General features: G+C 33.0%; 1 protein-coding gene across 1 annotated transcript in view; it reads left to right on the plus strand.

Annotated features, from left to right (window-relative positions):
* Positions 1-173: 173 nt before the first annotated feature.
* Positions 174-22,733, plus strand: part of LOC113520385 (tRNA (adenine(58)-N(1))-methyltransferase catalytic subunit TRMT61A) — a 91,953-nt gene continuing 69,393 nt past the window's right edge. The window contains exons 1-4 of the mRNA XM_026905712.3: positions 174-434; positions 787-943; positions 1,330-1,472; positions 2,571-2,700. Coding sequence (XP_026761513.2) covers positions 240-434; positions 787-943; positions 1,330-1,472; positions 2,571-2,700 — 625 coding nt within the window. The 5' untranslated portion in view covers positions 174-239. The remainder of the gene's footprint in view (positions 435-786; positions 944-1,329; positions 1,473-2,570; positions 2,701-22,733) is intronic.

Consider the following 22,733-nt stretch of genomic DNA (forward strand, 5'->3'; position numbering starts at 1 on the left):
GGTTCAAATAAAAAAATATTTTTAATTTGTATTTTTACAAAAAAATATACTCTATTTAATTACAAAATTGTACTTTATTATTTATTTTTACTGAATATAAAAGTTTTGTTTTTATAACACCTACAAAATAACTATCAAGAGACTAAACTAAACGAAGTTAAATGTCACTAATGTCAAACGACGCATGGTTTGTTTTGTTTACAAACTATTTTTAAAAGTGTTTTACTCAGAAAATCAAAATGAGTTTTAGAAATTATAAAGATAAAATTGACGAAGGTGATACAGTAATCTTGTATCTTAGCAATAATTTATACGCTATTGATGTACGACCTGAAATCAAGAGTAAAAAAGGTGATTTGGTGGAAAATGTATTTCAAACACCTTTTGGTGCATTGAAGGTTAGAAATCTAATTGGAACAGAGTACGGGAGTAAAGTAAGTATATTTTTGAAATTCTGACATAATTATATTAATTTCATGTTTTGATACAAAAAAATCTGAAATCTAATAATACCATTTAGTAAGGATATAAGGTCCCTGACTCTTGTTTCTTCTGGACCTTGTTAACCGTATTTTTCATCCATATTCACTAAGGCAAAATGTAGCTATTAAATTAATAGAAAAACTGCATTGGGTTGGCTGGAAGAGATCTCTATTGGAGATAAGTCCACCCTTGTTGACAAGTTGTTAAACTAATCACTAGATCTTTTATTCAAGTGCAATAAAGAATGTATATATGAACACAACTATAGTAAATAAAAAAAATAAGTATAATATTTTTATACAGGTGGAACTATCGAAAGGATGGGGGCATGTACTGCAACCTACGCCTGAACTCTGGTCATTGACTCTGCCACATAGAACACAAATTATCTACACACCAGACATCAGTATGATACTACTGCAGTTAGATTTAGTGCCCGGATCTGTTGTTATTGAAGCTGGTATGCTACACTTAACTTTTTTTAAATACACTTTTATCTATATTATTTTATTATATTTACTTTATAGCACCAATATGTAGTGGATTGATAAGTTTAATATACATATAATGAATTACAATACAATAATATACAATATGAATTAGCTATGTACTATATGCCTTAAAGCAATCTTATTACTAAGTAGCCTCTACTTTGTCCTTTTTGTCTTTTCTCTGTATGGTAATGAAGTAAGAATACCATGTGTCAATACTCCTTTACCTCTACTGGATATCATAAGATGTGTTATCATTTAAACTTTCTTGTTATGTGTTTTATGGTTTATAAGAGAGAGGAATTAAAATCTGAGTAATAAATACTGTTTTATAAATAGGATTTTTTTTTAACAGGAACTGGTAGTGGTTCTTTGACACATGCTCTCATACGCAGAGTTAGACCACATGGTCATGTCTTCACATTTGACTTCCATGAGCACAGAGCAAATGTAGCGAGGAAAGAATTTGAGGAGCATGGCCTCTCCGATTTTGTGACTGTGAGTAATACAACACATTATTATAATATTTTTATTAAATGCTAGAGTATTTAGGCCTTAACCTATAACTCATATTTAAGTGAAAAAATTAATCTATTTTTTTTATACAACTAGTGTGGCAAACAATTATACAGCCTGTGTGATGGTAAACAGGGTTACTATAGTCAATGGATGCCTGTAACACCAAGGATGTCATGTGCGTAATTCCATCCTTTTAAAAACCTTAATATGCCCTTTTTGAAGAACCTCATGCTGCAGTCTTTAGGGAAAGCCTAATGTGTATGTAGTAGTCTTGCATGCAAATTTAAATTGTTGCTAGTTAACATGTTTAAGTACACTCTGGTGGATCACATCACTTGAGACCTGAAAACATAGTTGCTTTATAATTACCAAAACTTTAATATTAAGATCACACTTAAGTAACAAATTGAATTAGGATACATCCTAAGTGTGATAAGTTTTTTATTTAAGATCACATTATGATATAATGTTATATAAAAGACCGAGAAATTTAGACTTTTAGGTTTCTTCAGGGTCGGTAACGCGCGCATAATACCCCTGGTATTGCAGGTGAACATAGGCTACAGTAACCACTTAACAGGTGGGCCGTTTGCTTGTTTGCCACATCAGTGGTATAAAAAAATTAAATTTTTATTATATATGAGAAACCTTTCATTGCTGATTACAAAAATAAAGAAAGTAGTTCTCCACTTAAATGCCGTTATAAAAAAAAAATTTAACCAGTTTGCTCTTATAGTACAACTTGCCTATTACACACAGATACAGCGGGTCTACCATGAAATGAAATTCCGAAATTTCGGACTCTATTTCGTGTTTTTGTTTATACCAAAATCAAACCAATAAATGGAGACTAACATTTCGTTCGTCATACATCCAATCATAAAAGTGCAAAGGAACAATATTTTAACATTTTTAATATTTCCAAACGGCATGTATTATGTAATTTTAACATCAAATTTCTGTTTCGTTTTCGTTTGAAACATTTCATGGTAGGCCCGTTGAACACAGGTTGATTTTAAAAGCGATTCAAAAATGCAATGCTGAAACAATTAAATAAATTTATCATTATCACCGTAGGCGCAACACAGAGATGTACTTGAAGAAGGATTTGGAGAAAATCTTAAAGGAAAAGCTGATGCGGTATTTCTTGACCTGCCTAGCCCTTGGATTGGCGTCCCTCACGTGCTCGATGCTCTGAAAGCTAAAGGTAAATTGCCATTGCTTTTTCATTTTTTTATTTATAATATATTATTATAGGGGGAAAAGGGATTGTTAGTAATGGAGACTAAAACTCCCGTTGGTAGCAATATACCTACCTAACCAGGTCAACCTCCACGCGGTTCCCCCCGGAAACTATAGTAGTTAATTCCTGATGAATTCATCATGATGGGCTAACTGGCCTGTTTTCATTCTCATCGATCACCCTTCACTGGTGGTCCGCCAGCGTATCCCGTTAGCGTAGGCGGAGTTACCTATCCATTTTCATCCAACAAAAAAAAAATATAGGTATCTAAATACACATTTGGAGGGAATTGCTAGTGGTCCCATTGCTAGCATTGTATTCTTTCAGGTCGACCTCCACGCGGTTTCCCTTGATAACAGTCACGATTCGCTAACAGTCTTGACTTCAACCACAGTTACCTCGACAAAGTATCTATACCGATAGCGCGGGTGGAGTTACTATTTTATTTTCATTCCAAAATAATAAATATATACCCTGTATTATCATTGTTGACTATTAGTCCCACCGCTTGGCAAAGAATCACACTTTTTGTTTCGCTTATTTCTGTTTTGTCGATGTTTTGAGTTATTTATCGACTGTATATATTGTAACGTCATAGTTTCGTTTTCCATTAGCTAGGTGGATCCGATTATGTAGTTATTGCAAATTGCCAACGCTATATAAAAGAATATTATAATTAATTATAATAAAAAATAATAAACTTTACTAGCACAATTTATAAGCGGCAGCGGATTATTAATGAGTATTGGTATAGTATAGCGTATCACGAGACAAGTCGCTACACTTCTCCTCTCCGAGCTCGTAACTAAAGTAATAGCTTAGTTTATAGTTTACAAACAAACATACGCTAGACACTAAACACTGCAACTAATTCCCTACGTCACACGCTTGTTCTACAAGAAACATGCCATTTATAAATGCTCACTAGCGTTAGATAAGCGATCGTTGGTCTACAAAGCAGGAAACACAGCAGATCGTTATAAATCGAGAAAACCGATTGCGATCTAGGTGTCGATTATTCAGATCCCCTTGTAAGTTATACGATTCTATTCATTAATCTACAATCGTACTACATAACGAACTCAAAATCGATTCATCGATTCATTTGGAAAGTGGTTGAACTTCACTATTCTGCTCATGGTTGTCAAAATGTTCTTTGCATATTAAAAGTATATTTTAAAAAATATTGTTAAAACAAAATTTGTTAATAGTACCTAATTTAATATGTTCAGTCTTAAAACTTTATCATACAACTTAAAACTATATTGTTTTTATAACGATTGAAAATTACAATTAATTAATTTTGATTATTACCGTTGGATTGTCTTGTGAAAAACCCTGATCATTACTCTTATTTGTACATATATACATACATATATATCTGTCATGCCTGTTTCCAATTGGGCAAATAGCCAGAAACAATGGAACGCAAACCAAATGCTTCGATTCAAACAGACTTCTTTTATATATTAATAATTTTGTATTTTAATAATCTACTACTAGCATCAGTTAAATAATCTGTTATAATTATTATTATTTTAAACTTTAATAAAATTGTCTGTAGGCGACGATTATCACTTTACGTAAAATTCATTACAAAATACAATCGAATCTAATTGAGAGTTCTTTTTAAAAACTATTAAAAAAGTACATTTCAATTTTAATCTTTATAGACATAGGAAATAAGTACATCCTTCGGAAATAAATACTCAACTAAACTTACATGTTGGCAACCCTAGATTGATTTGCCTAATTGGTGTCCGCTCGTTATAACTAAGTGGCAGATACACATCTCATGTAATCGTGCCTGTTACTGCGACAATCACAACTGTTTGTTATCCTTGACGCCACTTAGTTGCCCTATTGTTGTCTACACGGCGTTCGGAATAAAAAATCGATTACGGGTAAATTTGGGGCAACATCACTAGTACCGAATGTAGATCACAATATGTAATTATGGATTTCGTAATTATTGCGTGAAGATTTTGTGGACGGAGAGTTGTCATCACAACGTTGCAGTTTTCGCTATACCGTCAACTGGTTTGGTATCGCTTGATTGCTCTTTGACGATCCTAAAATCGAAACCTAGCCTAAAATTTTGAATCCTAAAATCACTCGTTTGAAGAATTTTACATTTCGTGCTTCGATGGATACGTAAAGTATACAACCGGTAGAACGTAAAAACGTCTTCGTATATAACAATTTAGATTGAAAATATTGAATTCTGAACGCGGGACCCCATCCCTCAACCCTTAAGTTCCCTTAATCCCTCTTACATCACCCATGGGAAAGGAAGAGGTGGCCCATTCTATGCCGGGACCATATGGCGAAAATTTGGTATACACGTAATAATGGGATGAAAACGAACATAGCCTTTCTTGTTATCCCTGTAACTAAACATATGGTAATAAGCTGGTCACATAGCTCGAAGAACCGACAACCGATGAGGAAGAAAAATTCTTGAGTTTCGACCTCGTACGGGCAAACGCACTGTAGGGCGACCCCCACTTAATGGAATGACGACCTCAGTTGCATTGCAGGAAGTCAGTGAACTCAGCAGTTGGCTCAGGAGCTCCTTATGGCGGTCTATGTGGGAGGCTTATATCCAGCAGTGGACAGATAATGGCTGAAATAATGATGATGATGAACTAAACACATCCTGGTCACGCAGACGAAGTCACGGGTAAAAGCTTTTTCCAACATAAATATGAACCAGGCACGTTGATGGTGATTAAACTACAAGTAACTATTAAACAAATTAGGTTCCGTTTCAAATGACCGAGGACGCTTATTCATTCAATATACAAACTACGTGATAATCCAAAATGCCACAACATTTAAAGGTAGACGGCTCCTTCCATTGAATTGTCAAATACATTATTATGTCCCAAGAACCGTACTTGAGAGCTAGTTAGTTCTTAATGATTGACATTAGTGATAAATTTATCGTGAAAAACAATCACTTTTGAAAATATTTATTTAATGCCAACCCTGCATTACAGAATTAAAATATGCTAAGTCGATTTTAATAACATCTTTATAAATTTTTACATTTATTTATTATATTTAGTAGTAGGATTATAACTACATTAGTATTTATTACATATTAGCATTTTTCTAGTATTGATAGATAGATATAACTAACTTTTGCCCGCAACTTCTTAGGCGTAAGTAACAAAATGAAACATATACAAAATTTTAAGTTATACATTCAGGAACACAATTGTGAACAAATTTTTAATATAGTAGAACTTCGATTATCGGAATAAAAAAAAATTGCTATTCCGTATAACCGAAAATCCGGATAATCGATTTCAAAGTCAAATCGAATAATAGTTACATTTTAATATTTATTTATTACATTTTGTTTTTATATTTTGGGCTTTACATTTGTATTTAGATAATATGATATAAAAAAAAAATTACGAGCTATAAAGATAATAGATATATATTACATAATGCCTATGTTATTTAAAATTTTGGTTGGATATAAATAGTTTTTAATCTTTGACGTAATGAATCGCATTTTTTCATTGCGGCCAAGCTCCTGTTATGCTTCAATTCTAACAACTGTATGTAATTGTAACAACTGATAATCGAATATTCGGATAATCGACATTCTACTGCTGTAGTTTTTGTACCATTCCGGAACAAACTACAGAGACTGACAAAAGTTTAAACAATAATAATTTTACTTCTATAGTTTATATAGGACCACACATATATAATTATTTCTTAAATATCTTCTATGTACAGACATGATCTAGCTGCAATTTTATTATATTAGTAATACAGCTTTATTGAAACAATTTGTTTTATATGATGTCTATAATGATAGCTTTACATTGCGCATTTAAATATATGCAGGCAAATAATCGTATCATGCGGTTGCCTCAATCTCTTGCGTAAAGTATTATAATATATTATGTATTATGAAGACCTAATAATATTACATGGTTAGTGTTGCAATTGCAGAGTGTAATAATTGTATACTGTGCCAATATACTAAGCAAATATATAAAAGATGATATCGAATCTTTAGTATCTTTTTAAGGAAGTGTTCTATCAATGAATCCAAACATTGTGTTTAATTCCCATAAAACAGTATGTACCGTTTTTTTTTTCCAACATTGTTATTTCAGAAATAAATTTTATTTTTCTAATTATGCTTATTAAACATATAATCGTAATACTAACTTCTAGTCTATTGATTATTTTGTTTTATTCTACTTAAAATAAATTAGAATGATTTTGTTTAATTCCGCTTAAATTAAATCAAAATTACCTTCTTTAATTTAAGCGGAATTAAACAAAATAATTGTTCCACAAAAAAACCGACTTAAATTGTAGCAAAACCGGTTATTTTAAGGGTCAAATCTTAAAGTATATTTTTTTCAGGTAAAAAAAAATCCAAATCGGTTTACAACTATCGGAGTTGTGAGATAATAAACTTAAAAAAAATACAATCAAATTGAGAACCTCCTTCTTTTTTAAGAGGGTTCAAGTCTCCGCTTTGTATATATTTTCTTCTCTTGCGGTATCATGACAATAATAATGGTCATGCGATATAGAACCATAATATGACAAGTTATAAAATACACAATTTATTTTTAAATTTAAACAAGTATTTCATTAATCGCATCCCTCGAACCTCGATGCACTGTTAAAAAAATTAAAAATGGAATACTCTACTTAATTTTTTTTTATAACGTATGACTGAACACATTCTTAACTGCCAGTGTTGCTGTCAGATTTTTTCAATCTATATTAATACGATAGAGATGTATAGATAAGAAAAACCTGTTTGATATTAAACGAGGCTTTTTTTTTCTTTTTCTCAACTACATATAGGCGTAACTAACGTCCACTATGGATTCGAATCCTGCTTCTATGCCTTTATTTATTACATGTCGGCCGTTGTCCAAATATGTCTTTAATAAATGGTCACCGCCTCTATGATGGGCCGACAACAATAGATGTAACAAATGTATGAGAAATGCATGGCCATTCTCTTTGTACTGCACTAATGTTGGAACATTTTGTACCTATATAGTTGTGCTGCATATGGAAAGCTTATGGGGATAATTGAGTATTAATAATATTGTTTTGTTGCTTTGTTTATATATTTTTAAGCTGGTTTATGCTGGTGCCTTTGTCCATGTGATTGGGATGTATCGATTAACCGAGGGAAAAAATACTCATATCCTTTATCCTAAATACTATCTCTCTTATTCATGAAAACTAAAACGTACGCGAAACCTATTTTAACTATAACAGTGTTTTGGCACTTTATTCAAATTGATAATTTAATACAAAAGAGAGAAACAATTCAATAGCTAAAATAGATTTATGAGAATTTTTATGTTTTTATAAATAAGGGGATATGAGTGCCATATTTCAAATTTCAAGACGTTATTCATTATCTTTTTACGTTTTTGTAGTTAGAACATAATTTGATTAAATAACAAAGTGATATTAAATATTTAATTATGATTAGACGCTTGACTATTTCTTATTGCGTTTTGCATCTTTCTTCATCACGCGTACGCCAAAGAGTAGAACTCCCTTCCTGCTTATGTAACCATCTAAATATAATCTGCACCAATTAAAGGCAATGTGATAATCACGGGACTCTTTCAATAGTAAAAAAGAAATTACAACTTGCACTCAGTAATTATTGAGTTTTGTATAAAATTATCATAGTTATAAAATAAAATTTCTAAACACATTCATATTTCTAATATTGGCAAGTACATGCTAGACATTCCTTGACGTTAGGTCCGACTGTGACGATCTTTGGTGTACACATTATTTGTATTGTACAAGTACGCGGCTCACACAAAGAAAATTTAGTACTAAATGCTCATCGTCTGCGCAGGCCATTATAAAACAACTTCGTATTCCGTCCGTATTATTGTAATCACAGCACTTAGAAAAGTAACAAATGTCCAACAGCGAGACGTGACATATCACGGTCTAAGTTGACTTTACTCTCCCATGGTGGTCCACATAGCAAAACGGCCCGGCTCTAATAGGACACCTCTTTACTCCTTGTGTCTCAGTTGCCACGTTATCTTCGCGTGAAAAATTGCACCCTTTGTCCTCAGAGCATGGCTTCTAACATAGAAAGTTATTATCCAAAATTAAATAGTAATAAACTCTTTGAAGCAAGTTCTCTATGTTTTTAAGCGGCTGAATTATTTATCTGTACCTCGTCATTATATACTGTGCGAATTAATATTAAAGTATTGTAGGTATATTTTTTAATAAATGATAACGCTGGCAGAGCACCAGTGCCACCAGAGCGACGATGGATGAGTTCACGAGAACAGTTGGCCCATGACGAATACTTAACAATAATTATAGACGATGGTTTCCAAAGGGAACCGCGTGAAATTCAACATGACAGGAGATATTGCTAACGATATTTGCAAAAAATATGCGGATTATCGTCCCCATTACTAATAACCCCCCCCCCCCTACCCACCTATATGTTAACCGAGAATGTCGTCCATCTGCGTACCAAATTACAAAAATGTGATTGAAATAGCACAGGCGAGGTTAACAAATCATTGAAAAATCTTTACCAACTTTTACATTTATAATATTAATTCAACTTTTAATCATACTGTATTGTAGTGTCAAACAAATGAAGATAATGTCCTTTTGAAAGAAGCACATTTCACTCGACCAATTGAACAATATATTCTTGTATAAAGAATTCGAAGCATCGCTCCTGCTATCTCTCGCGGGCGATCGACACCAACATTCCTTCGACAGCTGACAATATTATCGAGTGCGCGCGTGTCACCACTCAAAACATAGTCCCCGTTGGCGCACGCGCACCCGTAGTTGCCAGATTGGCTATTTTTCCCCAATCTTTAGTAAAAAGAAGTTTTTTTTTTCGCCTTACATTGCGATTATTTAGTAAAATTTAAGAAATTTACGATTGGATATAGTTAAGGCATTTGTATCAATTTGAAGAGAAATATTCGAAATTAGCTTTTTCCCGCGACTTCGTTCTCGTGATCAGGATATGTTGATTAACCAGAATAATTATAGTAGTAAGTAGCCTATACATATATACCAAATTACATGATTATTGTTTAAGTCGTTATTAAAAAAAAAAAGCAAACTAACTTTCACTTTTTATAAAAAGTAAATAAGTACTAATATTAGTAAAAATTTAGTGAGAAATCAAAAGTCGCACCTGGCAACTCTGTGCTCAGCGTACACTCGATTAGTCTCTATCTTGCATCTTAACGAAGCATTTAATTTGATTAGAGTTAGCACTGCCCACTGCTTGATTAATGGCCACTTGGAGCGTGTTGTTAAAGGTTTAGGTTGAACCGTGACCTCATTAAAGGCATTCATTATTATTTGACAATTAGTTACAAGTTTATGTTGTTTACGTCAGCGGAATATATTTACAAAAGGCTTACTTATTTGTAACTAAATATTTTCCAAAGATTTACTTCCATGTTTCAAAATAAATGTATCAATATTGTTGTATCTTTGTACTAAAGTTATAAAGTACCGTTTAAATAACATACATGTACACAAACTTATAAATTTATTCTCTATAGAAATTATATTATTATTGGAGCTGTTAACTATCTACTACTGAACTGAGACGTCCCCCATAAGAAGGGTTCTGCTAGTAGTTACCAAGCTTGGCAGACACATTGGCAACCGCAGTTAGGCTTTGGTGAAGTTTTAAAAGGAATACTGCTGCCCATTTCTCGACTATTAAAATCCTTTAATTGCCTTTTACGACACCTACGGGAAAGGAAGAGGTAGCCCATTCTATGCCAGGACCACACGGCAAAGAGAAATTATATAATTGTAAAAATAAAATTTATGTATCGTATATCCCTTCTACGATAACTCTTATGTAAGTCAAATATCTACCTACGCTTATTACATAAGCGTAGGTAGATATTTGGTATTAGAACAATTAGATATCTAGTACCATACAGTGGGTGGAGAAGGGATTGTTAGTAATAGAGACTAGACCCAATGCTTGCAATAAACTCTATTAGGTTGACCTCTACATAGTTCTCCCTGGAAACCATCGTAATTAATTTGTCATAGTCGTAGAATATTGACGGATCTGACAAATATTACATATATATATAATAGATCCGTCAGTATTCTACGACTATGACGGATTTATTGTTGAATTTGTCATGATAGACTAACTGGCCTGCTTCATTCTTACCTATCATGACTCACTGGTGCCCCGCCAGTGTTTACCGATAACTCAGGTGGTGTTACTATTCTATTATCATCCATTAAAAAAAAAATACATGTGGTGGCTCTGCTTAGTTTAGGACTAGATGATACTAAATAATACTGTTAGTGATATTTATTGATTTATAATTAAAAGCTCGCCGTATAACACTGTTAACAGTCTAATGGCGCTTTCCAAGGTTACAAATATATGCAGACTACTTTCATATTCTGACAAGATCAATACGCTAAATATAGTGTAGATAAGGATCAAGGAACGTATCAGTTTCTTCTATCTATCCCTTTCCATCTTGACACGTAAACATCGAACATTTTTGTTTTAAGCAACTTTGAAAGGCAAACAAACTGACAGCCCACCCGATGGAAAGTAGTAACCTTCGCCTATAGACATAAACAGTATCATGGACATAACAGAGTGTACTGTATCGCCCTTCATGCGTTATGCCTCTGTACTGTGTATTCCGTTGCCATAACCCACCTTTTAAACCGAAACACAGACATGCAAACATAACTGCTTTGGCAGAAACACGAATGGGACAAAAATACTCAAGCAGACAACTTTTGTAGAGTCTCCTTCTAGTAAATATCTTTAACTTAAATTATAAGTACATTTAACGATAAAAATATTTGGTCACAGCTTTAATATCTAATAAAATAATATATAGTTAGAAGCATTTATCGTCTGGTGTTGTTGTGGTGAACGTAACACGGGGGAAAGGGATCGTTAGTAAAGGGGTCTAACATTTCCCCTACATTTCGTTTCCATTGCTAGCAATATACCCTATCAGGTCACCCTCCTTTCGGTTATCCCTAGATTTGGTTAATTTTGGTGGAATTCGTCACGATTGGCGAACTGACCTGCTTTTATCGCCATTCATCATCTCTGGTACCGCGCCAGCGTAGTTGAGAATACTATAAAAAAAATAACACACGGATAAATGTGGGCATATCACCTTTAGCCGAACATTTTAAAGTCCAATATGGCATAGGGCGAGCCTACCGCCGTCGTTCGGATTAATTATCGATTACAATCTCATATCCTTGTTACATTTCTACTTGACATGTATATGAAATTATTATGTGACATAACATGTCCCCTTAGGCATTTTTAGTGCTACAATTTAGTGCTACAAATATAATCTTTATTCTTTCTGTAATAAGTCTTAAAATAATTAACAAGAAATGTAGTTTAATTTGTCGCTGGCAAAGTTTTATTTCAATACAATACTAGGTTTTATTTATAAGTCATATGAATTCCAATGAGAGACACTCAACTGCAAAATTATATTTGCAAAAAGCAATACTGAATCAAATCGTAGTCAATTAAGATAAAGCTCGCATAACGACAGCTACAGACAATAGTATGGCTAATACAACGTTTTGTTTGCTTAACTAAATTACAAAGGCCGGTTTCGTATAGAATTCCTATTAATCTTATTAATACAATAAAATTGTAACTAGGTGATGTCTCTACATAAGAGAGAGGTTTCAGTAGGAACAATAGAAACTAAAATAATAATTTTAGATTTTTTGTCTTTCTGTCATCTATTTATATATTTGTTTCGACAGCACACAAAAAAGACTGCACCAATTTGAAAGCGTTTTTCGCAATCGTGTTCTTGAAATTCTAACTTTTAAACTGATTTATTTATACTTTATTGTACAAAAAAAATACAACAAGAGAAAGCAAATGTACGTTTTGTCTTGGTACGCCATCTAGAAGTGGTGCATTTTATTGATTTTCTTGCTTCTTAAATCGTCGCGAAACATTATTATTGGAAACCGAGCATAAAAAACCAAAACCAGGTATTAAATCTATTCATACTTTTTTTTTATACAACTTAGAATGGCGAACAAGCTGACGGCCTACCTGATGGAAAGTGGTAACCGTCGCCTATAGACATGAGCAGTACCATGGACATAACAGAGTATACTGTTTCGCCCATGATACCCCCCATGCGTTGCCATTCCTGAGGACTCAGGTGTTATTCCTCTGTACCCTGTAAATTCACGCCATATCCCACCCTACAAACCGAAACACAGCCGTGCAAATACAACTGCTTCACGGTAGAAACACGAATGGGAAAGTTCGCGTTTGGAATATCTTTACAAACTTATAACTTTACGTATGATTTAAATTAACATTTTAGTATCCCTATTGAGACTCCTATACTAACACTAAAATGGTGTTTTTTTTTTTTTTGTCATAATTTTACAATGATAAACATAATGAAATGCAAAAAGAAATTAACAATACTAGATTAAGGTATAGTATACATTTTATCCCAATTAACCCAAATAGTCGCGTTAAATCGCCAGTTACAACTAATTATATCTATTTATTAGTCAACGCAAAATTCACAAAATTAATTGAGCGAAATCACGCCTCAGCGATAAACTTATTAACACTGTGAGAAATAATATACCTTTATCTAATTTGTACACTTAACGGATAGCATAGATTAATGCAACACGCCTGTGAATAATTGTTGATTTGGCTTCGTAGTGTTGAGTCACAGATTCCTAATGTAGACAGACGGACTGACTGATCTATCAATACAGCTGTGATTAAAAACAAGAAAATTTATAGAAATATTAGTAAAGATACCCCGAAATTGTCACGCGTAAGGAAGGTAACAGATAACGTCGCGGTAAACAACTAGTTTCTTAAAAATTATTTATAGTATTAGCCGTAAACTGTCCACTGCTGAACAAAGCCTCCCACCATAAGGGAAGTTTTCCCAGAATTTGACACGCTTGGCAGGCGGGTTGGCAACCGCAGTTCGACTTTTGGTGATTTTTTCAGAGGGACGCTTCTGCCCATCCCTCCACCATAACCTACCTTAGTAACCTCTTACGACATCCACAAGAAAGGCAGAGGTGGCCTTTTTTATGCCGGGATTACACGGATAATAAATAATTTAGTAGGCTATATCTAAATAAGTATTTCAATATTCCAAGTTTAACATAAGATAAAGTACCTAATAATATGTATTTTATTTAAAAGTTAAACACAGATTTAACGTAATTTATTTTTTAATTATTTTTATTATCATTTACCTACATGTAAATGAATTTGATTACACTTTAAACAATACAATAATATTCAACGTGTATAGAAACTTTAGTATGTTATTTATATATTAAAAACACTTATTATTGTTTTTTTTTTTTCAATAAGAATTTATTACTTTAACGTTTACACTATTATAAGTATTAAAGCTTTTTTTGTCTCTACTTTTGGCAAATTGTGAGCCAGGTATTCAGCGATAAATAAGTAACAGCTGAAATGACTATGAGCTTAATAAATTATTAAAATAAATGAAAAAAAAACTTGAATAGAAAAGCATAATAACTATAATATAGATATATTCTTTGGATGATTACGTAATGACTATAAAGTGTAAAGGTCATTGCATATTTACGACACATTAATAAATTTACTGAAACGGTACATTTATTATTGTATAGTATATTACCGACATAGGCTTGTAATTGGGGCAAATTCTTATGTTAATCTTGAACATAAAATATTTTGTATCTAAATATAGAATAACGTTAAAGCCTGTACAATTGGAATCATCTTTAGGTACTTATAATGACGAATCCTTGCTAATATTATAAAGGTGAAAGTGTTTATTTGTTTCTTACTTCTTATCGACTTAACCAATCGCTATGAAATTTGATATACACATACTATATGGGATTAAGAAGGACATAGGCTTTCTATCTGAAATCATGAAGCTCACACGCGGACGAAATTCCGGATAAAAATTATTATTTTATATGTGTATGAACACCACGTTATTGATTAGAATTCGGATTTCGTTCCAAAATAATAAAACTATAAAATAAATTTTCTTTTCTTAATGCTGCGACTCTTAGACTCAACACAACAACAACAAAACAAAAGGAAAAAGACAATAATTTCTTTTTTTATATTTAATTTTAATTTAAAGAAATAATTTTCTTAAGTAATTGTATTGTAATTATAAGTAATTATACAAACACGGAATTTTACACATAGAACAATAGTCCCTTCATCATATCAGCTGTTAACTGTCCATAATTGAAAAAAAGCTTTTCCCAAAAGGGGAGTTTTGCCAGTAGTTGGCACGCTTAGCAGACGGGTTAGCAACGGCTCTCAACTCTGCTGTCCATCTCTCTACTATTAAGTTCCCTTAGTCGCCTCTTACGACACCCATAAGAAAGGAAGGGGTGGCACATTCTATGCTGGGATCTACACGGCTGGTCCCATAACATTGATTAAACTTAAAATACTAAGAATAGGCTCGCAAAATTTTACCTATTTAAATGGTTCTAATTTTAAATAATACACTTTTATTACTCTTTAATACTATTTTTATTAATAACTAATTTCCGGTTCTATTTGAAAAATGAATTATCTAAAATGTAGTTACATTACATTTTTCGCATCTACATCCGGCAAGTGATATGGTCAATAAATTATCTTGCCCTAATTACGTGCCATGTGATACGTGGCCGACTTGAACACTAGTTCGAGCTATTGAATGGAGATCAAAGGACAATGTCAACGGCGTAACATAGACACGAACCAGCCAAACGGTATTGAACGAAATTCCTTGTACATTACGCATTAAAAGCTTATAAGTATTTATAAGGTATAAGCTAAACCCGGCAGATGTTATAATACTTACCTATTATATTGATACTATCTATGATAGAGAATGCGCTGTGGTTCCGGCTTAGAATGACCCACTCTTTCCGTTCCCGTGAGTGTTCTAAGAGGTGACTAAGAGAACTTAATAGTCAAGGAATAGGTAGCAGCATCCCTCTTGACACATGAGCTGCCTGCGAGGGCTGCCGTTGCCAACTAGGCTGCGAAGCCTGGCAACTACTGGCAAAATCCCCATTATGGGGAAGACCTATGTTCAGCAGTGGACAGATAAAGGCGGATAGAATAATAATAAAAATGAAAGAAGTTTAATAATAATAAATGGTAAAACAATAATCATTGCGCTTAAATTTTTAGAAATGTATTCTATTCGTACAAATAACATAATTTATAAAAAAATCTAGCACGTTTTTTATCAAAATAACAGTGCGTAAGATAAATACGTAAATTATATCTTTCTTTTTATTAATTGTTTTTTATACATGTAATAATTTTTTGTCTGTTCTATTTTTAAATTACCCACTCGCTGCGGCTTCGCAATTTTTTTTTTTTTATAAAATACACACATATTACTCGCTGTTAATGCAGGAAAGGATTCTTCCAATCGGCTGCTTTTTCGTGATAGTCTATTACACTTAAAAAATTAAATACTTCGTTTTTATTAATATTAGTTTTAATGACGAAAATCGTCAAAGACATCTTATGATTATTTACTAAGTGTGTCAAGTTAGCACTGAAAAGTAGAGTATTATAACTGCCAATTTTTGACACCGATTACTAAATCAGATAAAGCACTCATTCAAAATATATGTACTGCAACGCTCTCTAGCGTCGAATTATATCAAAACAAATACTTTCTGTGCTCGAATGTCACAGACATAATTATTTGGTGACTGAGAAAAAACGCCACAATATCGTGCATTTAGCTAGCTATCGTAATAATCTTACTCATACGGGGAGAGACGCAAATCCATCAGTGGATACTTTGATAACAGCAATCTATAACGATGATGATGATCATCATCATACAATAACGTTTATTTTTATCAATAAACATACAAATATATGTCTACGTTGTACACTGGCATATACGTTACTAAAACATCATGAATATCGAACCAGGAACTAGCGAATATTTAGTTAATAAGTTAATAACAAAATTGATACAGACATTAGGCCTCCCTTTCTCTCTATGACCCCTTACCTTGACTCGCCGCGCCCTGCGGCTTGCATACCGCGCACACGTCACTTCTACGTCTTAGTACCTCCGCATACATTACGATTTTATAGTAACTTGTAATCGCTATCCAGTAATCTTAGAAACATTTTTTTCTCCATGACTTACCCCACCCTGCGGCTCACATGCCGTACTCACGTCACTTTTAGATCTTAACACCTCTTTGTTATACTCGTGATTTCAAGTGATATAATACTGTACTCATTACATAGTTTTATAGCTCGTCTATTTATAAGTAACACTGTTACGTAAGTTTTTATTTCGTGTTTGGTTAAAATATAAATCACATATTAAGGTATGAAGACTACTTCATAAGTTAATGGATGTAATCTATAGTTTAGTATTTTAGATTTAGGTAAACAACACACCCACATTCTGGATAAACAAACTATCTAATTGTCAGTTTTGCCTTTCCATCAAGATAATTATTATTATCCATTTACAAAAAAAAAACTTTTTAGTACCTCCATTAGAAGTGCGATACGAATCAGACAAAACTTTAACCAAATAGACTATAAAATAATAATAGACTATAAAGTCGGCTATAATGAAACTAAATTTGATATTTAGTAGTTTCTTAATGTGTGAACAACCTTACATACTTCCAACTAGCTACTTACAATTATATTTATAATAATAGATGTTATAAGTAGCTTAACCCATATACGTCAATTAAACAAAGGCCAATCATATTTGGTTTCGTAGTAGCCATTCATCTATGTATTGTTTAAATTAACCTCTAGTGAGGTTTGATTAAGGATCGAAACTAAATCATTGTTTATCTAAGTATGTAAAAAGAAAAACAAAATAAGGCATGGGACTTATTGCAAAGTGGCTGGAATGATAAAAAAAAACAAACCTAGCTTTATTAACAAGAACATGCTGATTAACGTATTTAGGAATCTATTTCCATGGTATAATATTTACAGGGTAAATATATAAAATATAAATAAATATATAAAGCTACTAACGAGTAGGGATAACCCTATTCACTATGACCCTTTTGATATTTTATACCCCAAATAGAATTGTAGTTGTATTAACACTAAAATGGAAAATAAAATCTAAAAGATGATATAATTTAATAAAAGACATTCGACTTCCAAATCAAAATGGGGAACAACTGTTTAGATACAAAAAATAGGATTCTATTCAGAAAAGGTAAGAATATTATGTAACACAAAAAAAAATTTTAATAGAACTTCCTTATTTTGGAGTATTTATGCGGAAAATAGCTATGGGCACTATAACAAATACTTGGTTTAGATAAAATATTAGAACCTACTATTAAGGAAATACTATTATTGGAACCGCTGCAATTAATTAATAATATTTAGTTATCTACGAACAAACCAAATCACTTTCGAATAATTATTACATTACAACCGTTTTATTAATTGTTAAACTCGATTAGTAAGTCTCGCATACTAATTGAAATATTTATGACAACACTGAGACAGTTACAGATATAATTGATTTCTATAACTAAAATTTAATTATTTAACGACTTATAGATAATAATGTCAACTGTGTAATGATTCTAATCGACTTATCTGATACTCATTTCCCTATAACATAAAACTGATATCTACCCAGTCTAAGTAAGTACACAGGCATATATTTTTCGACTAAAAACATTTTTTTTTTCTTAAAGTTTTTTAACGGCTCTGGATACTAATCCTAACTAGTAAAACTATTTTTTTTATACAACTTAGAATGGCAAACAGGCTGACGGCCCACCAATGGTAAACAGTACCATGGACATAACAGAGTATACTGTTTCGCCCATAATACCCCCCATGCGTTGCCATTCCTGAGGACTCGGGTGTTATTCCTTTGTACCCTGTAAATGCACGTCATATCCCAGCCTTTAAACTGAAACACAGCCATGCAGACACAACTGATTCACGGTAGAAACACGAAAGGGATAGAGGTAACCAAGCAATCTACTTTTGTACAAAGTCTCCCTCTGGTAAATTATTATTATAATTATTTTTGGTATAAAAATATAATTACGTGTGTGATACAATTACGATTGTATATATAAACAAGAATGAAGATGACTTTGTTTCCAAGCCAGTAAAAACGGAAGAAAAAAGTACTGTACATACTCTTGTACATATGATTTTAAGTGAGGATTCCATATTGAAAATTCGCGCCAAAATAAATAAATACTTTTTTTTAAACGCGAATTTTAATTATGAAATTAAAATAAAAATATTATAAATATAATAAATCAGTTTTTAATCAAACTTCATTAGTGTTGTTATTATTTTGTATTGTGGCCAGCGGTTACGTTGAAATGATTTAGTTTCAATATTCGCGTACGTCGCATAGTAAACGGGCTGTCCAGTGGCCATTATTTATACCTATTGGCCCTAGTTTATTATCCCAGCTTATGTAATAAACTCGATTTCGCATGGAAATTTATTTTACGGTTGGGTCATATGTAAATATTGATATATTGGCGTAAAGGGCTGGCGATACTGAGTGAATCGGCTAATTAAATTGAAGCTTTAATTCCAGTACATATGGTGGTAATTGCAAAAAAAATATCTAGTTTAGTATACATTCAGTCGAAAATTGCAAAATGACATTAATTAATTAATGAATATAAATAATACAGATCTAAACTTGTGTGGTGATTCTACAACTTGGTTATTACTTATTTCAATTAGAAGGCTTTACTCTCTTTGTAGACATTGGTCGCACAACACTATGACGATGGAAGTCGACTTTTCACCGAATGCAATCTAAATTGTTTATGATACTAAATTATTAATATGAAAAATACAGTGACAAATAACACAGCGTTTATTATTCTTAGAAATTAATGTTTCGCATTAAAACCATTTATATAAGCAATTAATAGTGGGTTGGATGTTTTTAGAACAATTGAGAGCTTTGCTCGGGGCGGTCGGCGCGGCGCTGCGCTAGCGAAATAGGCTATGGCACGCTTTAGCACCGATATATTGCATTTAATGTAGTGAGATTTGTATGGGAACTTGCGTAATATTAATTAAAATAAACAAAGGTGACAAAGGTCACTGAAACGTGTATGTAAAAAAAAATGTTAGGCATAAGACTATAAAGAAGCCGGCAACACACATGTAATTGCTCCGCTGTTGCTGGTACTCATGGGCGGTGGTAACTACTTTGGGTTGTGTATCACCGTCATATTTATTTTACAATATTGTCAAATAGCCTATAATAGTCGTGTGAAGTATATTTAAAAAGGAAAACTTCTTTAATTGGTCTAAAATTAATATGGACTAGTATAATCATTGGCGTATTTAACATTTTTTCTTCGAAGCTTCTTTTGAATCCTGGGGTGGGCACTTCGAAATACATCATACCGTTTAGTGCACGACCAAAAATGGAAAAACATTGCTTCTTATTTTCTTTGGATAGGTATTAAGTGAAAATAACAATATGCGTTTTACTACTCAGCAATAAAGTTTATAAAAGATTAGCGCTGCTTACCAAATTAATAATGTAATCACTTTAAAACAAACAGTAGGTACAGAGCAGCAACATTTCAGATGCACCGCGTAAATTATAGTGCAGTACGTGTCACGTACTTGGTTGAACTTTGTAACCCTAGTATTCCTGCTACGGTAGTAAGTAAGTGCTAATTACTAAATAATGTATTACATCCTCTCGAAGGCTAAAGTAGCATTCGTAAACTGTATCGTAATTTAAGTTTCAATGTGTAATATATTAAATTCATTCTCACATGCGCACGTTTGTGAAACACACACACCTACATGCCTAATCAAAAGAGAGTCACATCCTGAACATTATTATTATTATTCTGAATATTAATCTCCCATTAGCGGACACTTGTACTCACTATACTTACAAAGAGAAAATATTACATAAGAAGAGGAAATAGTGTCCATTTTCATTCAACTTTAGCCACCTACATAGGGGAAATACGGACAAAATGACATGTATGGACAAAATGACATAGACACCTTATATAAAAATTGGCGGGTTTTAGTAACGTCTCCACGACTGTATCACGTGACGGCAGCCATATTCACAAACCTGTCAGATGTTAAGCGCCATTGTCACAGTCGCGTCGCAGTAATCAGTTCAAACGTGTTTCGCGCTTTCAAAAGTTTATTTTTTAGATGGTTTTCTTCTGTTTTCTGGTGAGTTATTTGTTGTTATTTGTAATTATTTCTATTAAAATCAATGAACTTATGCCAGTACCCAGTGATTTTGATTAATTTTATTGCAATTATCAGCTGTTTGATGGAATTTTGATTTTTTATTCATTTTTGTTCATATTTGGACAAAATGAAATACATATACAATGGACAAAACGACATGGTATGTCATTTTGTCCGTAGACATCATGTTAATTAACATTTATTATTTTGTTTAGGTAATATGCCACGAAAATACGAAAGAAAAACTAATCGGCAGTCTTGGAGCCAAGAATCCATGAATAAGGCTATTGAAGCATGGAAGCAAAAAAAAATGGGATGGGAATTGGCCGCAAAAACATTCGGTGTTCCTCAGGCGACTCTTAGAAGACATGCACTCAATATGAATAAAACTTTGAATTCTAGCTCTAAAGGATTAGGAAGATTCAAGAAAACATTTTCAACTGAAATTGAACAGGAGTTAGTAGAACACATAAAGTTTTTAGAAACACGACTTTTTGGTTTCACGCGTACATCACTACAAGAGCTTGCCTTTGAACTAGCCGAAAAAAATGGTATCGATCACCCTTTCAACAAGGACAAGAAACGTGCTGGACAAGAATGGCTTGACGGTTTCCTAAGAAGAAATAAGGACATTTCTCTGCGCACCCCAGAACCAACTTCTGCTGCAAGAGCGCAAGCGTTTAATAAACCACAGGTAGCTAAATTTTTTCGTATTTATGAAGAATTTTTAAAGACTCACAACTTGGGACCTCACCGAATATTCAATATGGATGAAACCGGGCTCACTACAGTCCAGAGACCACAAAAAATTCTGGCCACCAAAGGCAGAAAACAAGTCGGCTGTCTCACCAGTGCTGAGAGAGGTTCGAATGTGACAGTAGTGTGTTGTACGAATGCCATCGGTTCATTTATTCCGCCATGTATGATATTTCCTAGAAAGAACATGAAAAACGAACTAGTTGATGAGGCTCCCACCGGTACTCTTGGACTAGCACAAGAATCAGGATGGATGAACAAAGAGGTGTTTGTAAAATGGTTAAAACATTTTCAGGCACATACGAAATCTAGCAAAGACGATCCGGTTCTACTTATTTGTGATGGTCACTCAAGTCATAAAAGCATTGAATGTTTGAGTTATGCCAAAGAAAATGGTATTCATATGTTGTGTTTACCGCCACATTGTACCCATAGAATGCAGCCCTTGGATGTTTGTATCTACGGACCATTAAAAACTTATTTCAATCAAGAAATTTCTAAGTGGCTAAAAACTCATCCAGGGCGTGTTATTACCCATTTACAAATCGGGTATTTGTTTAATGAAGCGTATGGAAAAGCCGCAACTGTTCAGAATGCAAGTAATGGCTTTAAAAAGACAGGCATCTGGCCTGTTAATCCTGATATTTTTCCAGACTACATGTTTGAACCGGCAGAGACCACAAATATTACGTTGAATCGGGATGATATTGCAGACAGTACACCTAAACTTCCCAGCTCACATTTACCATCAACTAAATGTATCAACACCTCTTCAATCCAAGAAGATCCGAGTAACGATGTTGCGTCTATTTTAAATTCATCAGCTACAAATGACGATGAAGTAGATTCTTCACAAAACACAACGAAAGCCACCACCAATGCTGATATTGGACTTGTTGTTTCCGATGTGATGAAT

This window comes from Galleria mellonella, unplaced genomic scaffold, assembly GCF_026898425.1.
Source record: "Galleria mellonella isolate WM207_F2 unplaced genomic scaffold, CSIRO_AGI_GalMel_v1 utg40, whole genome shotgun sequence".
Classification (NCBI taxonomy): domain Eukaryota; kingdom Metazoa; phylum Arthropoda; class Insecta; order Lepidoptera; family Pyralidae; genus Galleria; species Galleria mellonella.